This window comes from Cervus elaphus, chromosome 28, assembly GCF_910594005.1.
Source record: "Cervus elaphus chromosome 28, mCerEla1.1, whole genome shotgun sequence".
NCBI classification, from domain to species: Eukaryota; Metazoa; Chordata; class Mammalia; order Artiodactyla; family Cervidae; genus Cervus; species Cervus elaphus.
The window spans coordinates 15410205-15426650 of record NC_057842.1 but is presented as its reverse complement, the minus strand read 5'-3'; the positions used below and the strand labels follow the sequence as shown (position 1 = coordinate 15426650).

The following is a 16446-nucleotide window of genomic DNA, read 5'->3' as shown; positions in this document are numbered from 1 at the left end:
TAATGCGCAAGTGTTTATTTTAATTATTTCTATTTGAACGGTCTTATTTCTGGAGAATGGCAAGACATTTTGTACTCTTTACATTCTTTAAAGGTTTCCATAGGCTTTGGAAACACGTGTGATCCTTCAGAGTAGGTCCAGGTGTGTCAGTGGACTCAGAATCAACCGACCTCACCAGCGCTTTAAGACGTGTTTAAGGTGGAAGCCATAGCACTCTGCAACTTGCCTAAACTGATGAGGCAAAGGTCCAGGGGCCGCCAGCTTCTTCCAAGTAGGTTGGAGCCTTGCATCAGGCATGCGAGACACTGGCAGTGCTGCATTCCAGAGATGTGCCCAGTCTCATGGGTTAAAGTCTTACAGACTTAATGAAGATAGTCTGACTTGTTTATATTATCCCTTTATTATCATTTTTTTAATCTTTTTAAAGTCCATGGAATCTTTAGTGATGTCTCATCTTCAACCCATTTATGATATTGGTAATTTGTATCTTCTATTTTTCTTAGTTTAACCTGGCTAGAGGTTTATCAATTTTCCCCCCAAAGAACCAGCTTTTGGGTCCATTGGTTTTCTCTTTTGATTTCCTGCTTTCAATTTGGTTTTTACTCTTTTATTATTTCTTTTATTTTGCTTACTTTGGATTTAATTTGCTCCTCTGTTTCCAACTTCCTAAGGTGGAGACTCAGATGACTGATTCTAGATCTTTCTTCTTTTTTAATATATGCATTTAAGGCTATATACTTAGCAGCATTTCTATCTAAGCAGTTTTCACTGTATCCCACAAATGTTGAGTTGTGTTTTCATTTTCATTTAGTTCAAGCAGTTGTTACCATCAGGACTTCCTTGGTGGTCAAGTGATTAAGACTGCACTTCAGTGCAGGGGCCCAGGTTCTGTCCTTGGTTGGGGAAGTTCCTCAGTGCCTCTGGATACAGGAAAAACAAACACACACTAAAAGTCAAAAATTACTGTTCCAAAACCAAACTTGAGTCCACTCACCTGCCACACGCCAAAGCCAATCTACTGACCCTCGGTTATGATGAAGAAAATTACAGTGTTTATTTGTGGGGCACCAAGTAATAGAGAGGAAATGAACCCTGAATACACTTTGGAAGGACTGATGCTGAAGCTGAAGCTTCAATACTTTGGCCACTTGATGTAAACAGCTGACTCATTGGAAAAGACCATGATGCTAGGAAAGATGGAGGGCAGAAGGAGAAGAGGGCAACAGAGGGATAGGGCAACATAACTGATAGGATGGACATGAGTTTGGGTGAACTCTGGGATAAGATGAGGGACAGAGAAGCCTGCATGCTGCAGTCTGTGGGGTTACGAAGAGTGGGACATGACTTGGTGACTGAACAACAAGAAGTAAGGAGAATAGGCAGCTCATGCTTAAAAGGCCTGAACTACCTGATGACTTTCAGGGCAGAGTTTTTAAAGGCAGTATTTGGAGTGAGAGCTGAGGCTTATGGAATTTCTCACTGGTTGGTGGTGATGTAACAAGGTGTTTTGGGAATCTTAGTCATAACCTTTTGTTTCCAACCAGTCTAGGATCTACACGTGTTCAGCATATTGTCACCATCCTTCACCTGGGTGGGGGTATTTGGTTTCTGCATAACCCTCAAAGATATATTTAAGACTGTTACCTATATCTCTTGAGGAGGAACTGGAACTGTTTTATGGCTGACAAATTTTTCAGGCTATCTTACTTAATTGCTGATTCTGGTCTGTCTTAACCAAAGTCCTGGTTCCTCCTTGAGGAACAAAACAATAAGCCTTTGAGTTCTTGTGGAGGAACTCAAGCCTCAAGATGGAGGATGGTAACTTACCGATGAACAGACCATTCCTAGAGGACAACCCTGATACCTTACCACCAACCAATCAGAAGAAAGTTATACACCCTGCAGTCCTCACTCCAAATTTTGTCTTTAAAATCTTTCCCCCAAACTGCAGGGAAAGTTTGGGTAATTTGAGCCCAAGCCACCCATTCTCCATGCTTGACCCTTGCAATAAATGTTTCTTTGTTCCAAAGAGATATTTTGGTTGTTTGGCTTCAGTGTGCTAGGGTGCAAAAACTTGTGTTGAGCAACCTAGGTATGTCTTTGTATTCAAATAGGCTTCTTGTAGACAACATACTGTTGGGTCTTGTTTCTTGATCCATTCCGACAATCTCTGACTTAACTGACCACTAACATTAAAGTGATTACTGAAATAGTTGATTAATATCTGCCATATTCATTACTGTTTTCTATTGCTGAGCTTGGTTACAGCTCAGGAGTTTTATTTGGTAAACAAAGGATAGTACACCCCCAAAGCATGAAGTGGGCCAGCCCTGAAGGAGAGGCCTCAACCTGTCTTGGCTCCCTCTTTTTATACTTTTTGTTTGCTGCCCTGCAAGCCTGCAAGCCTGCCATACACAAATTAGGGCATCATCATCAATCAGGATGATAGCGTGGAAGCGGGCGTGTTTGTTTCACCTAAGGTTCCCACTCCTGTCTGGGGAGTTTTCCTTAATTTCCTTTTTGCAGGCTTTTCTTCTTTCTCCATTTTGGACTCCTTTTTCTATTCTAACTACCTAACATTGCTGTTGTCCTTTATTCTTGTTTTTGAACTTTCATTCTTTTCAACATTTTGTGGTTTTAATTGTGCAAATTAATTTTATTTTCTCTCCTATCTTAGTTGAACAATTATTTTGCTTATTTTTAATTGAGTTGTTTTATTATTGCAGTCCATGGGGTTGCAAAGAGTCAGTGACTTGGAGACTGACTGAACAAAAACAACTTTATTGAGTTTTAACCATTCATTGTCTAGTTTGTATACAAATCCATTATTAGAAATGTGCTCTGCAAATAGTTTCTCCAAGTCTGTGGCTTGTTTTTTTTTTTTTTCTTTAAACAGTGTCTTTCACGATTAAGTTCTGTTTTTGTTTTGTTTTTTTGTTTGTTTGTTTTCCTGCACTGTGAGGCTTGTGTGATCTTAGTTCCTGACCAGGGATCGAACCTGCATCTGGCAGTGAAAGTGCTGAGTCCTAACCACTGAACTGTGAGGAAATTCCCAGAAATTTTGATTAATTTTTATTTGATGTTCTGAAGGATTTTCTTCACTTTGTTCTGCCATATAAAGGTGACATCTACAAACATTTAGAGAAGAAATTGTACTAGTGATCTAAAATCTCTTCCAGAAAACAGAAGCAGGGAGCATAGTTCCTAATGGAGACCAAAATTAGCCTTACACCAATATGAACACTAAAGTTGAATATGGGTTTTGAGTGGTAACGATGTGCAGACGTGGGTTCATTATAGTAACAAATGCACCCATATGGTGAAGGATGCTGACTGGGAGGGAGGTCCTGAGGGAGGGGTGGAGGGTTAATGAGATGTATATGGGAAGCCTCTGCACTTTCTGCTCCATTTTGCTGTGCACTTAAAATTACTCTTTTAGGCCTTTTTAAAATTATTATTTAAGTAGAGCTTTATGTCTGTCCAGCTTCCCTTTTTTTGTTTTGTTTTGAATTATCTAATTCCTTCCCCTTGGGTGTTTGATTAGGAAAATTAGCATTCTGATACTGTTTTTTCACTTGGTGAGAGATGGTGAAGAAAGAGACATCTAAGATACTAATTCCAGATAATAAAAATCTTTGTACTTTTCTTATACTTGCATTTTAAATTATTCATCAAATACAGCAAAATGCATCGCCACCCTATCTGTGACACTAAGCCTTTTGTTATAACCAACTGGGACTTAGAAGGGCCTTCACTTAAGCAAGTAAAAAATCAGTATGATTATGGGGATTTAAGGTGAGGCCTATCACCTACTTACCCCCTCTCGACATGGATAGAAAAGGAACAAAAGGGTGGGTTCAAGCATGATTCTGACCTGAAAGGTCCTGGAGGCTGCACTTTCTGTAGACAGAAATGTGTCCACTGGCTCACACATTGACCTGGGGTAGGACAGGTGACACTGACTTCCAGTTCTGGAGTGGGGCAGGGACTTGTCCTGCTCCAAAGGCAGGTGAACTAGCACGGGTCCACCAAAGTCATACCTGGGCCCTTCTCCGCTGCAAAATGCTCTCGCCTCGCAGGTCTGAGGCTGAGAAGCTGCGTGGTGGCCCAGCTCCCAGGGTGGGCCTGGAGGTCACCTCTGTATCAGCCCCAGGAACCAGCGGGGTGAGGAGCCTCTTTCCTACAAGGGGACTCAAATACTTCCTAGTCAGAGATGAGTAATTCTACTCAAATTTTGGCACACACCAAGGTGAGAACTCAGCAGGAACTGTGATTTTGGAAAACAGACCCTGTAGGGCTTAATTTGTCACCTGGACCAGGGAGAATGGCACTGTCTCATAGAGAGTCCTGACCACCAAATAGGTTCTTCTCATTCAGTTGTTAGACTCCTGTGAGGTGGGTGTGCATGTCTTCATTTCACAGATAAAGAAACTGAAGTTGGGGGGTGCTGTACTTGAGGCCCCAGGGGAGGGGGAGGTGAGGCCCAAGCCAGGCTTTCCTGCAGCGCCATTTTTCTGGCTCAGTCAGTAAAGGGTCTGCCTGCATTTCGGGAAACCTGGGTTCAATCCCTGGGTCAGGAAGATCCCCTGGAGAAGGAAATGGCAACCCACTCCAGTATTCTTGCCTGGAGACTTCCATGGACAGAGGAGCCTAGCAGGCTACAGTCCATGGGATCACAAAGAGTTGGACTTGACTGAGTAACTTATACTTCTATTTTGCCTCTCAAGACCCATGGGAGCATGATTCCAGCCTCAAACTGAAATTGCTGTACCAAGAAAAAACTGTTGTCCCCCTCAGTACAGTTAAGTGTAGTTTTAAGGTCATATATAGAATTAGTGGGTTCATTACATATGATCTCAAAAAATAAAAAATATAACCAAGAGATAAATTTAGCCCTTCCAAATTTTTTACCAGGCAAACTTTTGGAAATTCTGGAAACTGGAAACCATATATTAAATTTTACAGTCTGACTTTCCCCCTTAAATTTTATAAAATAGCATTTTCCCATGTGGTTAGGCATATGATTCTTCACTATATACTTTTCTGCTTCTAATTTGTCTTTTGACTTCATATTTCAGAAGCAGGGCATAGATGAATTCTTCCCCCAATTTAAAGAACTTTTAATTCTATATAATTTAGTAAAAACCACCACTGTTCTTTTATGGTGACAGCATTTGGAGCCATGATCTAGAAGTTCCCCTTTACCCTCAAATTATATAAACTTTGATCTATATACTCATACAGTACTGATTTAAAAAAAAAATTATATTGCCGTGTAATTGATTTACAATGTTGTTTAGTTTCAGGTGTACAACAAAGTGATTCAGTTATATATGTATATATATTCTTTTCCAGTTCTTTCTCCTATATTACAGAGTATAGAGTTCCCTGTGCTATAAGTAGGTCCTTGTTGATTATATATTTTATATAGACCAGTGTCTATATGTTAATCTCAACCTCTTAATTTATCCCTCCCCCTCCCCCCAGCTTTCCCCTTTGGAAACCATAAGTTTGTTTTCTAAATCTGTGAGTCTGTTTCTCTTTTTATAAAGTATATACATATTTATACATACTTTCTCTGGGCATATATTAATATCTGGAGAAAACCATTCTTCAAAAATATACATGCACTCCTATGTTCATTGCAGCACTATTCACAATAGCAAAGACACAGAAGCAACCTAAATATTTGTTCATCAAACTATGAACGGATAAAGAAGATGCGGAACATATATGCACAGTAGAATATTACTCAGCCATAAAAAGAATGGAATGATGACATTTGCAGCAACATGGATGGACCTAGAGATTATCATACTAAGTCAGACAAAGACAAATACCATATGATGTCATTTATATGTGGAATCTAAAAAAATTATACAAATGAACTTATTTACAAAAGAGACTCCAGCACTGCTCTTTATTTTTTTGTCTTTATTTTATTTTTGGCTGTACCATATGGCATGTGGTACCTTCTCCAACCAAGGATTGAACCCACACCCCCTGTAGCATAAGCACGGAGTCTTAGCTGCTGGACCACCAGGGAAGTCCCAGAACTGATTTGTAAAAGATGGAAAATGCTTACGTTCTTTCTGGAAAAAAAAAATCATTTGTGTACATCAGATAGTCATTCATGTTTATTTTCAAAATGTCCCTGCGATGGTTTAAAATAAGTTTAATTATGTGCCATATACACACATACATATGCATTGCTGTACTTCTGGGCTTCCTATTCTATTCCACAAAGGCAAGGAGACTTACATGAACTTGTATTTTCAAAGAATGACTGGCTGCTATATGTACAATATGCTTTAAGGGGGAAAAGATTTTGGAAAGTTGTAACTTAAGCAGCTGTAAGTCCACAAGAAAGTGATTACAAAGGATGGTGATGACGTGGACTAGTTTCTTCGCAATGGAGGTCATGAGAAGCAGTCCTATTTGAAATTTATTTTGAAAGTAGAGCTTACAGGACTTATTTAGAGTTTTGAAATTTGACAGAAAAAGAAGTGTCAACCTGGTAAATGGGGGTGGCCTTTACTGAACAGGAGAAAACTAGGGGAGGGCAGGTGCTGGGTGCAGGTGAAATGAGAGATGCCTGTTACAGTGCAGGTGCCAGATAGAGAGAGCTGGACACGGTAAATGTTTTACCTCCCTATGATTCTTTGTAGCTTGACACAAATAAAGTTGCAAAAGAAAAAAAAAAAGCAATATCTAAAGAGAGTAAAATGTGTTTGTGCTCTTTGAACTAGTAATTCCACATCTGGGATTCTTCCAGTTTTAATGGAAATATTCATAACATGCAAAGATGTATTTTGTGTATAGATAATAGTAATAGCTGGAATTTATTGATCATTTGCTATTTGCTTGGCACAATTAAGGGCTTTAAATGCATGAATTCATTTAATCGTCACAACCCTAAGATGGAGGGACTTGTCACCAGCACCCCCATTTATTGATGACAACTAAAAAACGGAGAGGTTAGACATCTTGCCCAAGGTTGCACCCAGCTAGCGAGTGTAGCTCGAGTCAGGGATTGTACCATGAGGGTAAGAGGAAGTGGAGCAGCCTCCAGGATTCAGAGCAACTAGTCGTTGTCTGCAGAATGTCGCAGGCAGTCTAAGTGTGCAAGCACATCATCGTACATAGTGGAAATCACCTGTTGAACTAGGAAAATACTGTGATCTGGAAATTGTGCTGAGTTCTTTGCATGCAATGTTTATTTAATCTCCTAAATGTTCCTACACGTATCACTATTTTTACTGTCGACATTTTACAGAGGAGGAAGTCGAGGAACAGAGAAGTTACATACACCTCTCCAAGGCCAGTAAGCGTCAAGGGTAGAGCTGAAATCCACATTTTTCTATTTCTCCCATAAACATTTCATGCTAGGAATTGTAGTAGGCATACCTAGAGATAGAAGACTTGGTCTCAGTTCTCAATGACCTACAGCCTATCTGAACAAACAAAAGCAGATCCAATTGTCCTTTTGATCCCTTAGTCCCCAGAGGCTCCTGTGGACTGAGTTGGAAAGCCCGGGGGCGGGCCCAGGGCGGAGCAGTCCCCAGGGAACACTTGGGTACCACGTATAGTACCGGGCTCATCCACTCGCAAGAGGCACACCCTTGTGAATCCGGGGCCCTAGCCCCAGGTCTGGCCTAATACTAGGCTACCGGGGTGGGCCGCCACTGAGCGTGGCCCAAGCCCTGCGCCAAAAAGCCCAGGGGCCCCCCAGGGGCTTCGCGGGTTCCCAAGGGCTGTGGCATCCAGTGTCCACCAGGACACTGTGGGGGCCTCGTCCCAAGAGGAGGAGTATTTATCTATATTCATGTGTCAGGCACACATCGACCTCCGCATCCTTCTCGACTGGTTCCAAGGAGATCACTTATAAACCAGGTGGTCTTTGACCTGCCCATGGAGCAGATGGAAGAGATCCTAGGTGAGTTCTAGATGGGGCGGGGGGGGTGGGGGGGGGGCGGCGGGGCACGCTCCACCCGACCTGCTCCCGCAAGCTTCTCCACCTTCCGCGCTCCGGGCTGCGGCTGCGGGTACAGTCGTTTCCCCGCACCCAGAGCAGTCTGGCCTGCCCCACCCCCGCCTCTCTCACAACCCAGGCACCAAATCCCGCACTTCAAGCAACTGACCGAGATCCCGCTGCAAATGCAAACTCTGGACCCCATGGGCCTGGCCGGGATCTCGATTTTCCTGCCGCCCTAGAGACAAGCTCAGTCCACTGTCCTTTGCAGGAGGAGGCAACTGCTCGTCGCCGGAATGTGGGAAAGGGCTGCTCGCTCAGGGCGTGAGTTCGAGGACTAGGATGGGTAGGGTGGAGACAAACGGGCTGTGGCCTGGAACGGCAGCCCTGTTCGCCTTTCCACGAGGTCTTGGGAGCTTTCCAGAGTTCACGATTACTCCCTCACCCCATCCTGAGCACTCTGCCAAGGGGAAACACCTCTACAAGGCCCCTGAAGACCTAGCGCGAAGTGAGATGGAAGGGGGGGGGGGGGAAGTCAGTGTGTCCCTCTGCCCCGTTCCCACCCTCCTGTGTGTGCTCACTCAGAGGCCTCTGTCTCCTTGCGACTCCATGGACTGTATGTAGCCCGCCAGTCTCTTCTGTCCATGGAATTTTCCAGGCAAGAACACTGGAGTGGGTTATGCCATTTCCTCCTCTACGGGATCTTCCAGGGATTGAACCCGCATCTCTTACGTCTCGGCATCGGCAGGCGAATTCTTCACTACTGTGGCTACCTGGGCAACCCCTTATAAAAGATTGCAGACATTTAAGGGAACGACTTGTCTTGTTCCCACCTGAGCCTGGTGTCCCTGTTGCTCCCACCCTCCCTCCTCTGAAGAGCTGCAGAGGGTTAAACCGGTCTGCCGGCGTGAAGGAGGTAGAGAAGGCCCGTTGGCCATGTCTGATCCAGACTCTTCTGGTTCATGTCCAGTTTTCCGGCCCTCGGGCTATGCAGACAGAACCCCGTGCCTGTGAGGCAGCTCGGTTTAAAGAGTGTCCCGGACTACTTCGGGCAAGGCTGGGCTCTCGGGAGCCGAGGCGGGTCGCCAGGGCCCGCCAAGTCATAGTTCCCAAATGGCGTTTCCATCTACAGGTCAGCTGGAGAAATTCCTGATCGTGATGTGGGAGCGGCCCAGGTTCCGCGGAAGCAGTCACGAGCCTCCAGCGGGTCTCAACGTGGACTTTCCCTGCAATGGTCGCGTGCCCCAAGCAGGCCTCAGGGGCCCGGGTTGCCCACTGGCCACTGTTGGGGGTGAGGTTAAACAGCCTCATTCCAGGGCGGGGAGTGGCACTCCGCTCCCAATCTCAGTTCTTGGGACCTGTGTGTAAAATGAGGAACCCGTTTTAAAAGCTGGGTCATGATGACTCCAGGCCAAGTTTACCTCCTCTCTCCTGCCCTTGACCCCAACCTCTAGGGAAACCACTTTCTCTCCAGCCCGTCAGAACAGAAGCGCCCTTTTTTTGTTTTAACTCTCAGATCAGTGGGGAGTCCTCAGGGAATCGATTTGCATTACGAAACAATGAAACCCAAAGCAAAGCGGGGACCCGCGAGCACCTGTTTCCAACTTACTGGGGGCCCATACGGCGGGATTCGGGGCTTGTAGCCTGCAGCCAGGCTCGCCCCGCAAAGGGCCGGAGGTTTGGCGGGTGCCTCGGTAACACGATTCAGTTTCCTCCGTCTGGAGGGCTTTCCTGGCCTCCGGTCTGAGCTGCCCACACAGGATAGAAGAGCAGCCAAATTAGAATCAGAAGCAGGTGATATGAAGTTTAAAATAGGCATGCGACCTCCACATCCCACAGCCCTAAAAAAGGCCAGGAGGCCCCACTTCCTCCCGCCTGCGGAACTCTGTCCACACGCGGGGTGTACTGTCGCTAAATGGTTCCCCCGCAGAGTCTCGGTTCTCGGAGGCGCAGACGTCAGCTTCAGGGGCTTTCCGGGAAGGAGACGAGCTGTCCCTGAATTCACCTACCTCCAGCAAATGAGAGAATGGTCAAAAGCAGGGACCAGGAGTTTGAATATACAGACAATGGCCAGGCCAAACATAAAAACAGAATTCTGATTCACAGTCTGCAGCACTCAGTCCAGGAAGTCAAACAATGTCTATGACAATCAACACAAGAGGCCAGAACTTGATTAATAACTGACAGCTTCGCTCATTTTCTCTTGAGATCAACTGAGACCCAGCTGGGAAAGTCAAATATGCACCCCTACTCAATCACATACAATGCTCTGCTTCCAGTTAGCCCACCTACAGTTCCCCCAGGCCAACAACTCTTCCTTCAGGCACACCTTTTTTCCATTTCATATAAGCTTTTCCCTCTCCTCTGCCCACTTTTGAGACTCTGCCAAACACAAATGATGGCAGCTAACTCCCTTGCTATAGCAACCTCTTAATAAAAAGACTTCACTAGTTCCCATTTGGGTGATCTTTATTTCCCCACAAGATAATCCGTGAGTTGATATTTTTTGAAGTTGTGGGACTAGTATTACTGATCATTCATTTATGCTATCCTTTCTACCTTTGTATATGTTTGAAATTTCGCACAATAAAAAATTTAAAATATTTCAAAAATGTCAGGGTCATTAAACAATAACAACAGCAGAGACTCATTCTATATTAGCTAAAAGTACATTATTGGGAAAAAACTGGGGAAATTGAACTTGGATCATATATTAGACAAGAGTTTAGACTAAAGTTAAATTTTCTGAGTGAACAATTTTACATGGTTACATAGGAGAATGTCCTTGCTTTTAAGAGGTAACAATGAAGTACTTGAGATAAAGTCATGATGCCTGCCACTTACAGACAATTCATGAAAAAGTACGTGCTGGTAGAGAGAGAAAAGAAACTAAACAAAACATTAACAACTGGTGAAACTCAATGAAAGGTATAGAATGTAAATTTAATGTTCTTAGAATTTTTCCATTGGTTTAAAGTTTATCAAAACAAAAAAGTTGGTGGAAAAAGAGCACAATAAAATACATGTATTAGGTTGGTACAAAAGTAATTGTGGTTTCAGACCATGCATTTTAAACCATAAAATGCAAACATCTTTATCAATGTGCAAACATCTTTATTAATCAAAATAGAAAGCATTAAATCAACACATTTCTGCCAATGAGAAATGTTTGTTCATTCCTGTAGCATAAAAATCTGAGCTTCAGGATTTGAAGAGCTCTTGGAAAGGATTTTCTGCCACCTGCTGGTTGTGGAAGTGTTTTCTCTGCAAAAAGTTGTCAAGATGCTTGAAGAAGGTGATAGTGGGTTGGTGAGAGGTCAGGTGAACATGGTGGATGAGGCAAAACTTCGTAGCCCAATTCATTCAACTTTTGAAGTGTTGGTTGTGTGATGTGTGGTCAGGCATTGTCATGGAGAAGAATTGGGACCATTCTGTTGACTAATGCTGACTGTAGGCATTGCAGTTTCTGGTGCATCTCATCGATCTGCTGAGCATACTTCTCAGATGTAATGGTTTTGCTGGGATTCAGAAAGCTATAGTGGATCAGACTGGCAGCAGACCACCCAACAGTGACCATGATTTTTTTTTTTTTGGTGAAAGTTTGGCTTTGGGAAGTGTTTTGGAGCTTTTGCTCAATTTGACCACTGAAGTGGACACCGCTGGTTGTCATATAAAATCCACTTTTCATCATATGTCACAATCCAATCAAGAAATGGTTCATTGTTGTTGTGTAGAATAAGAGAAGATGACACTTCAAAATGACAATTTTTTGTCAGCTCGTGAGGCACCCACTTATCGAGCTTTTTCACCTTTCCAATTTGCTTCAAATACCAAATGAGGGTAGAATGGCTAACGTTCAGTTCTTCTGCAACTCCTCGTGTAGCTGTAAGGGGATCAGCTTTGATCATTACTCTCAATTGGTCATTGTCAACTTCTGATGGCCAGCCACTGTGCTCCTTATCTTCAAGTCTCTCCTCTCCTTTGCAAAATTTCTTGAATCACCACTGCACTATATGTTTGTTAGTAGTTCCTGGGCCAAATGTGTTGTTGATGTTGTGAGTTGTCTCCAGTGTTTTACAGCCCATTTGAATTAAAATAAAAACACATCGCTTGAATTTGCTTTTTTGTCTAACATCATTTCAATAGTGTAAAATAAATATAAAATAAACAGCAAGTAATGTCATTAGCAAAAAATGATAAAGTAAGAAATGTGCATTAAATGATAGATAACATAATATTTAAGAATGTGTTCCAATATCAAATGGCAAAGTTCAACAATGCAAAATCACAATTATTTTTGCAGCAATCTAATATTACCAAAAAAGTAAAAGCAAAAATTCTCACATTCTTACCCACATGTATTCTTAATGGAAAAGTTAAAGTGAAAGTTGCTCACTCTTGTCCAACTCTTTGCAACCCCATAGAATATACAGTCAATGGAATTCTCCAGGCCAGAATACTCGAGTGGGTAGCTGTTCCCTTCGCCAAGGGAACTTCCCAACCCAGGGATCAAACCCAGGTCTCCCCAAAATTACTAATAGTTAACTATATAGGGAAGGAGAGGACAGGATAGATACAAAGGGATTGCAAACTAGATTTTTCAGAATGTACACTAACCATAATATTTTTAAAATGTACTTTGTAAGTTATTGTTATATTCTAAATAGCTTGTCAGTAATGACTTTCATTTCTTACTTTGCTTGAATATTACTAGTATGGTATAATATCTCCTTATTCATTTATCCATCCATCCATCCATCCATCCATCCAGGGGAACCAGTATGTAGTTACTGTTTGCAGATGCTCCTAAGGATTAGAAGACTGTCCTCAACTGTTCAGAACACAGCCTTTACTGCATTCTTTTTCTACATGATTACTTCTAGTCTGAGTCATTTAATATCACCTTACTAGTTTCTTCTCCTCATTTTGACCACTTTTTTCTAACTATCTGTGAGGTACATTTTGATATTATTATTTGGTACAAAAAAACTGTGCTTTGTTACATTTTTCATTGTATAGAGATTACATCTTGAGAACTGAAGATTACATGAAGTGAAGAACAGATATTCTCAGTAAGAAATTACAAAACCAGACACTCCCTGATGGTCTAGTGGCTAGGATTTGGTGCTCTCACCACCCCAGCCAGGCTTTGATTCCCCATCAGGGAAGCCTGTCTTCAAGATTTCCTGTTGGCTCAGATGGTAAAGAATGCGGGAGACCTGGGTTCAATCCCTGGGTTGGGAAGATCCCCTGGAGGAGAAAATGGCAACCCACTCCATTATTCCTGCCTGGAGAATTCCATGGACGGGTTATAATCCATGGGGTTGCAAAGAGCTGGACACAACTGAGCATCTAAATTTCACTCACATACTTTACTGACTGAACCCAAATACTCTCAGACTGGTCATTCCAGGACTAAGCAAGAGAAAATGAAAGCAAGTGCAGAAAGTTCAAATAACTTGTATTCGGTCACACCACTAGAAAATACTGGAGCCAGTATTCAAGTCATACTCTCTCTCCCACCAATCAGAGTCAAATCAGCAAGCTTTAGAGGTATAAAATGATGGAACTGATTCACCTAGGCAGATTCAGCTAAATCCTAAAAACCTTGCAATTCTGTTTTGAAGCTGACACAGATCAGCTACTAAAACTCAAAGCTTGCCAAGTGTAGGAAACAACATGCATTCTGTTTAAGACTGCAAATGACTATACTTCCAAAATAAAACTAAATCAAAAATAAACTTTGTCATCCAGATGGGAATGCCAAAGGAATTTTTCATGAACTTGCCTTTCTCAAGTATGTCTTGACCTAATAATTAACTACCACAAACCAGCCTTGTGGCTAACTCATGCTACATGTAGGGGTCTGAAATTTTTCAGGGATAGAATTTGAAGAGGCCTCAAGTTGGATGCATTCTAAAGAGAATGGCTCAAAGAAAAAGATTAATAATTTATAAAAAGATAAAATTATATCTCTATATTATACCCATCTTAAAAAATTAACCCCAGGTGGTTCAGGAATTTAAAAGTTACAGCAGAAACTTGAGCATTCTTAGTGGAAAGTATAGAGAATGTCTTTAGACCTCATGGCAAAGCAGGACTTAAGAAAGACAGAATGAGCTTACCTTAAAGACTGATAAATCTGACTATATTAAAATTAAGAATTGTATTCCTCAAAAACACCTTAAAAAAGGTGAAAAGACAATTTAAACTAGAAGACATTCACAGCATACATGATTGAAAAGTAGTAAGACTGAGGGAGAATATATGAAAGGGAGAACTTACCCATATTACTTTATATCCTCAAGGCTTTTTTTTTTTTTTTTACAATATGCATGTATTATTATGTTCATTTAGAAAATTAAACTGAAATAAAAGTATCCAATAAAGCTAGATTCAATATCTCCTCTTGGATTACTGTTAAGGCCTAGATGATGTGGATGAGGGAATTCAGTACATTAATACCATCCCCCTTACGTAAATGATCAACAAATTCCATTAAAAAGATGTAAAAAACAAACACATCCTAACTAATTGTAAGCGTACAGTCGTTTGTACAGCAGATGCTGTCTATACAACCATTACCAAACAATACTTGTAGAAATGCACTATGGAAAGAACAGGAGCACCCGCGGGCTACTCACACAACCTTCAGGACAATAATTTCCTGTGGGGAGAGAGGAAGGGTCTTTAGTGGCATCTGTTTTAAACAAGAGAGAAGGCAAATGCGGGAAAAATTAACATCTTGTTAAATGGGGCGAGGGGAGGGGGTGCATGAGCGTTAAACAACTTTTTAAACTGTGAGAAATCTTCACAATTGAAAATTTTAACTAAAATTAAGAACACTGAGAAGAAATGTTCATCAGTACTCGCTGTTTGAGGATTTTGGAAGTAAACAACTTTTGTCCCCACCTGCTACATCTTTTGGAACGACCATGTCTGATGACTGCATTTTAGACACGACGCACTTGTAGGAATGATTCTAAAGCGGCAACAAACCAGAGTCGGAATATGAGAGAGAAGATGAGGATTCTAGGAGCCCGCCTGCAGCCTGACCCGACCGGGCCTGGTCGGGATCCCACTTCATGCAACCACACGATCCAGAACTACGGACGCCTCGGGGTCGGCCATTACTCGCCTGGAGGCCCCAACTAGAGCCTCCAGGGCTTCACGCTGAGACGGTGCTAGGGGACCTCGCGGCACATACACCGAAGCTCCAGGCGCCCGAATACCCGTGCGTGTCTGCGCCCCTGGGCCGCGATGTGGCTGGGCGCATGCGCACCGGAGGGGGCGGGGCCTGCCAGGAGCAGTAAAGGGCCCAGGCTTCGCGCGAGTCCCGAGTCCCGCGAGAGCTGCTCTTCTCGCGTGTGGTTGGAGCATGGTCGACGATGCTGGCGACTCCGAGGCCCGCGGGGACAGGCTGCAGGGGCTCCCGCTTTCCTCGCCGCGGGTTCGCATCCGGCCATGGTGGTTTCCTGCGCAGGACTTGAGGAATCCGCTGGTGTTCTTCCTGGAGGCGTGGCTGGCCGACTCGATCTTTGGTGTGTGACCCTGGGCCTAGCGGGCCTCTCAGAGCGGTCGAGGGCCCCCAGCCGCGCCGGGTCCCAAGCCGTCACGTCCCTTCGTGGCCAGTGTCTCCCGCTCCTCACCCACACTTTTCGGCTTTCCTTTCGTTTTCAGGCCCAGACCGAGCCTTGGTTCCAGAAATGGAGTGGATGAGCCAGGCCCTGCTGATGGTGGACGCTGTTGACGCTGGGAACGTGGTCGAAGTCACAGTTTTCGCGCGGCCGGCAGTCCAGCGTCAGGTGAAGAGCGTGCTTCTGAGCCAGGCGTCAGTGCTCCGGGAGCAGCGCGCCCGAGGTGAGGGGCTTGGCAAACGCGCCTGGGAGGAAGGCAGGGGGAACCACCTGGCCTTCCATGACTTCCTTCCAGCCTCTCCTCTTCCCAAAACTCCTTGCAGTGTCCCAACTCCATTTTGGTGGTGATCCCTGGGCCTCCCTTGAGAGAGGAGTCCAAGCAGGACCCTGAGAAAGGAAAGCTGAGACATGCATTCAGACACCTACTGCCGGTGCTGGCCTCAGCTCCCTCAGCCCACTGATTCCAGATCCTAGCTAGGTTCAGAGCTTCCACCCAGAGAAATGATACTGCCAGCACACCCCTTCCCCCTTGGAGGAGGAGTTTGAAACCCAGCATTTTTCCTTATCCAGCTGAGAAGATGGAACAACTTGAGGAATTCCTGAAGGCCCATGCACCAGGTCCACAGGTGCCCCAGCATCCTGTTACATGAGTGTTGTCCGGAGCGTGAGCACAGTCCTGCTTCTGCTGCTAATGTTCAAGAGAAGCAGATATCCTTAAATCTCTGCCCTTTCCCCCCTGTGTCTTGATGAAGTATAGTGGTTTGATTATTTTGCTGCAAACCTGAGTTTGTAGTGCCATTCTAGTTAATAAATGAATTTCATGTTTGTCCGAAGGCA

The 16446-nt window shown here is 43.7% G+C and overlaps 1 protein-coding gene across 1 annotated transcript; it reads left to right on the top strand.

Annotated features, from left to right (window-relative positions):
- Window positions 1-15270: 15270 nt before the first annotated feature.
- On the top strand, window positions 15271-16446 carry LOC122685451 (oocyte-expressed protein homolog). The gene is made up of 3 exons (XM_043890242.1): window positions 15271-15513; window positions 15653-15832; window positions 16180-16446. The coding sequence occupies exons 1-3, from the start codon at window positions 15351-15353 to the stop codon at window positions 16257-16259; spliced, it is 423 nt and encodes a 140-aa protein (XP_043746177.1). The 5' UTR covers window positions 15271-15350; the 3' UTR covers window positions 16260-16446.

Coding starts and splice junctions, on each gene's coding strand:
- LOC122685451 (XM_043890242.1), top strand. CDS start 15,351: ATGGTCGACGATGCTGGCGACTCCGAGGCCCGCGGGGACAGGCTGCAG. Junction 15,514..15,652: donor GCTGGCCGACTCGATCTTTG/GTGTGTGACCCT, acceptor TTTCGTTTTCAG/GCCCAGACCGAGCCTTGGTT. Junction 15,833..16,179: donor CCGGGAGCAGCGCGCCCGAG/GTGAGGGGCTTG, acceptor TTCCTTATCCAG/CTGAGAAGATGGAACAACTT.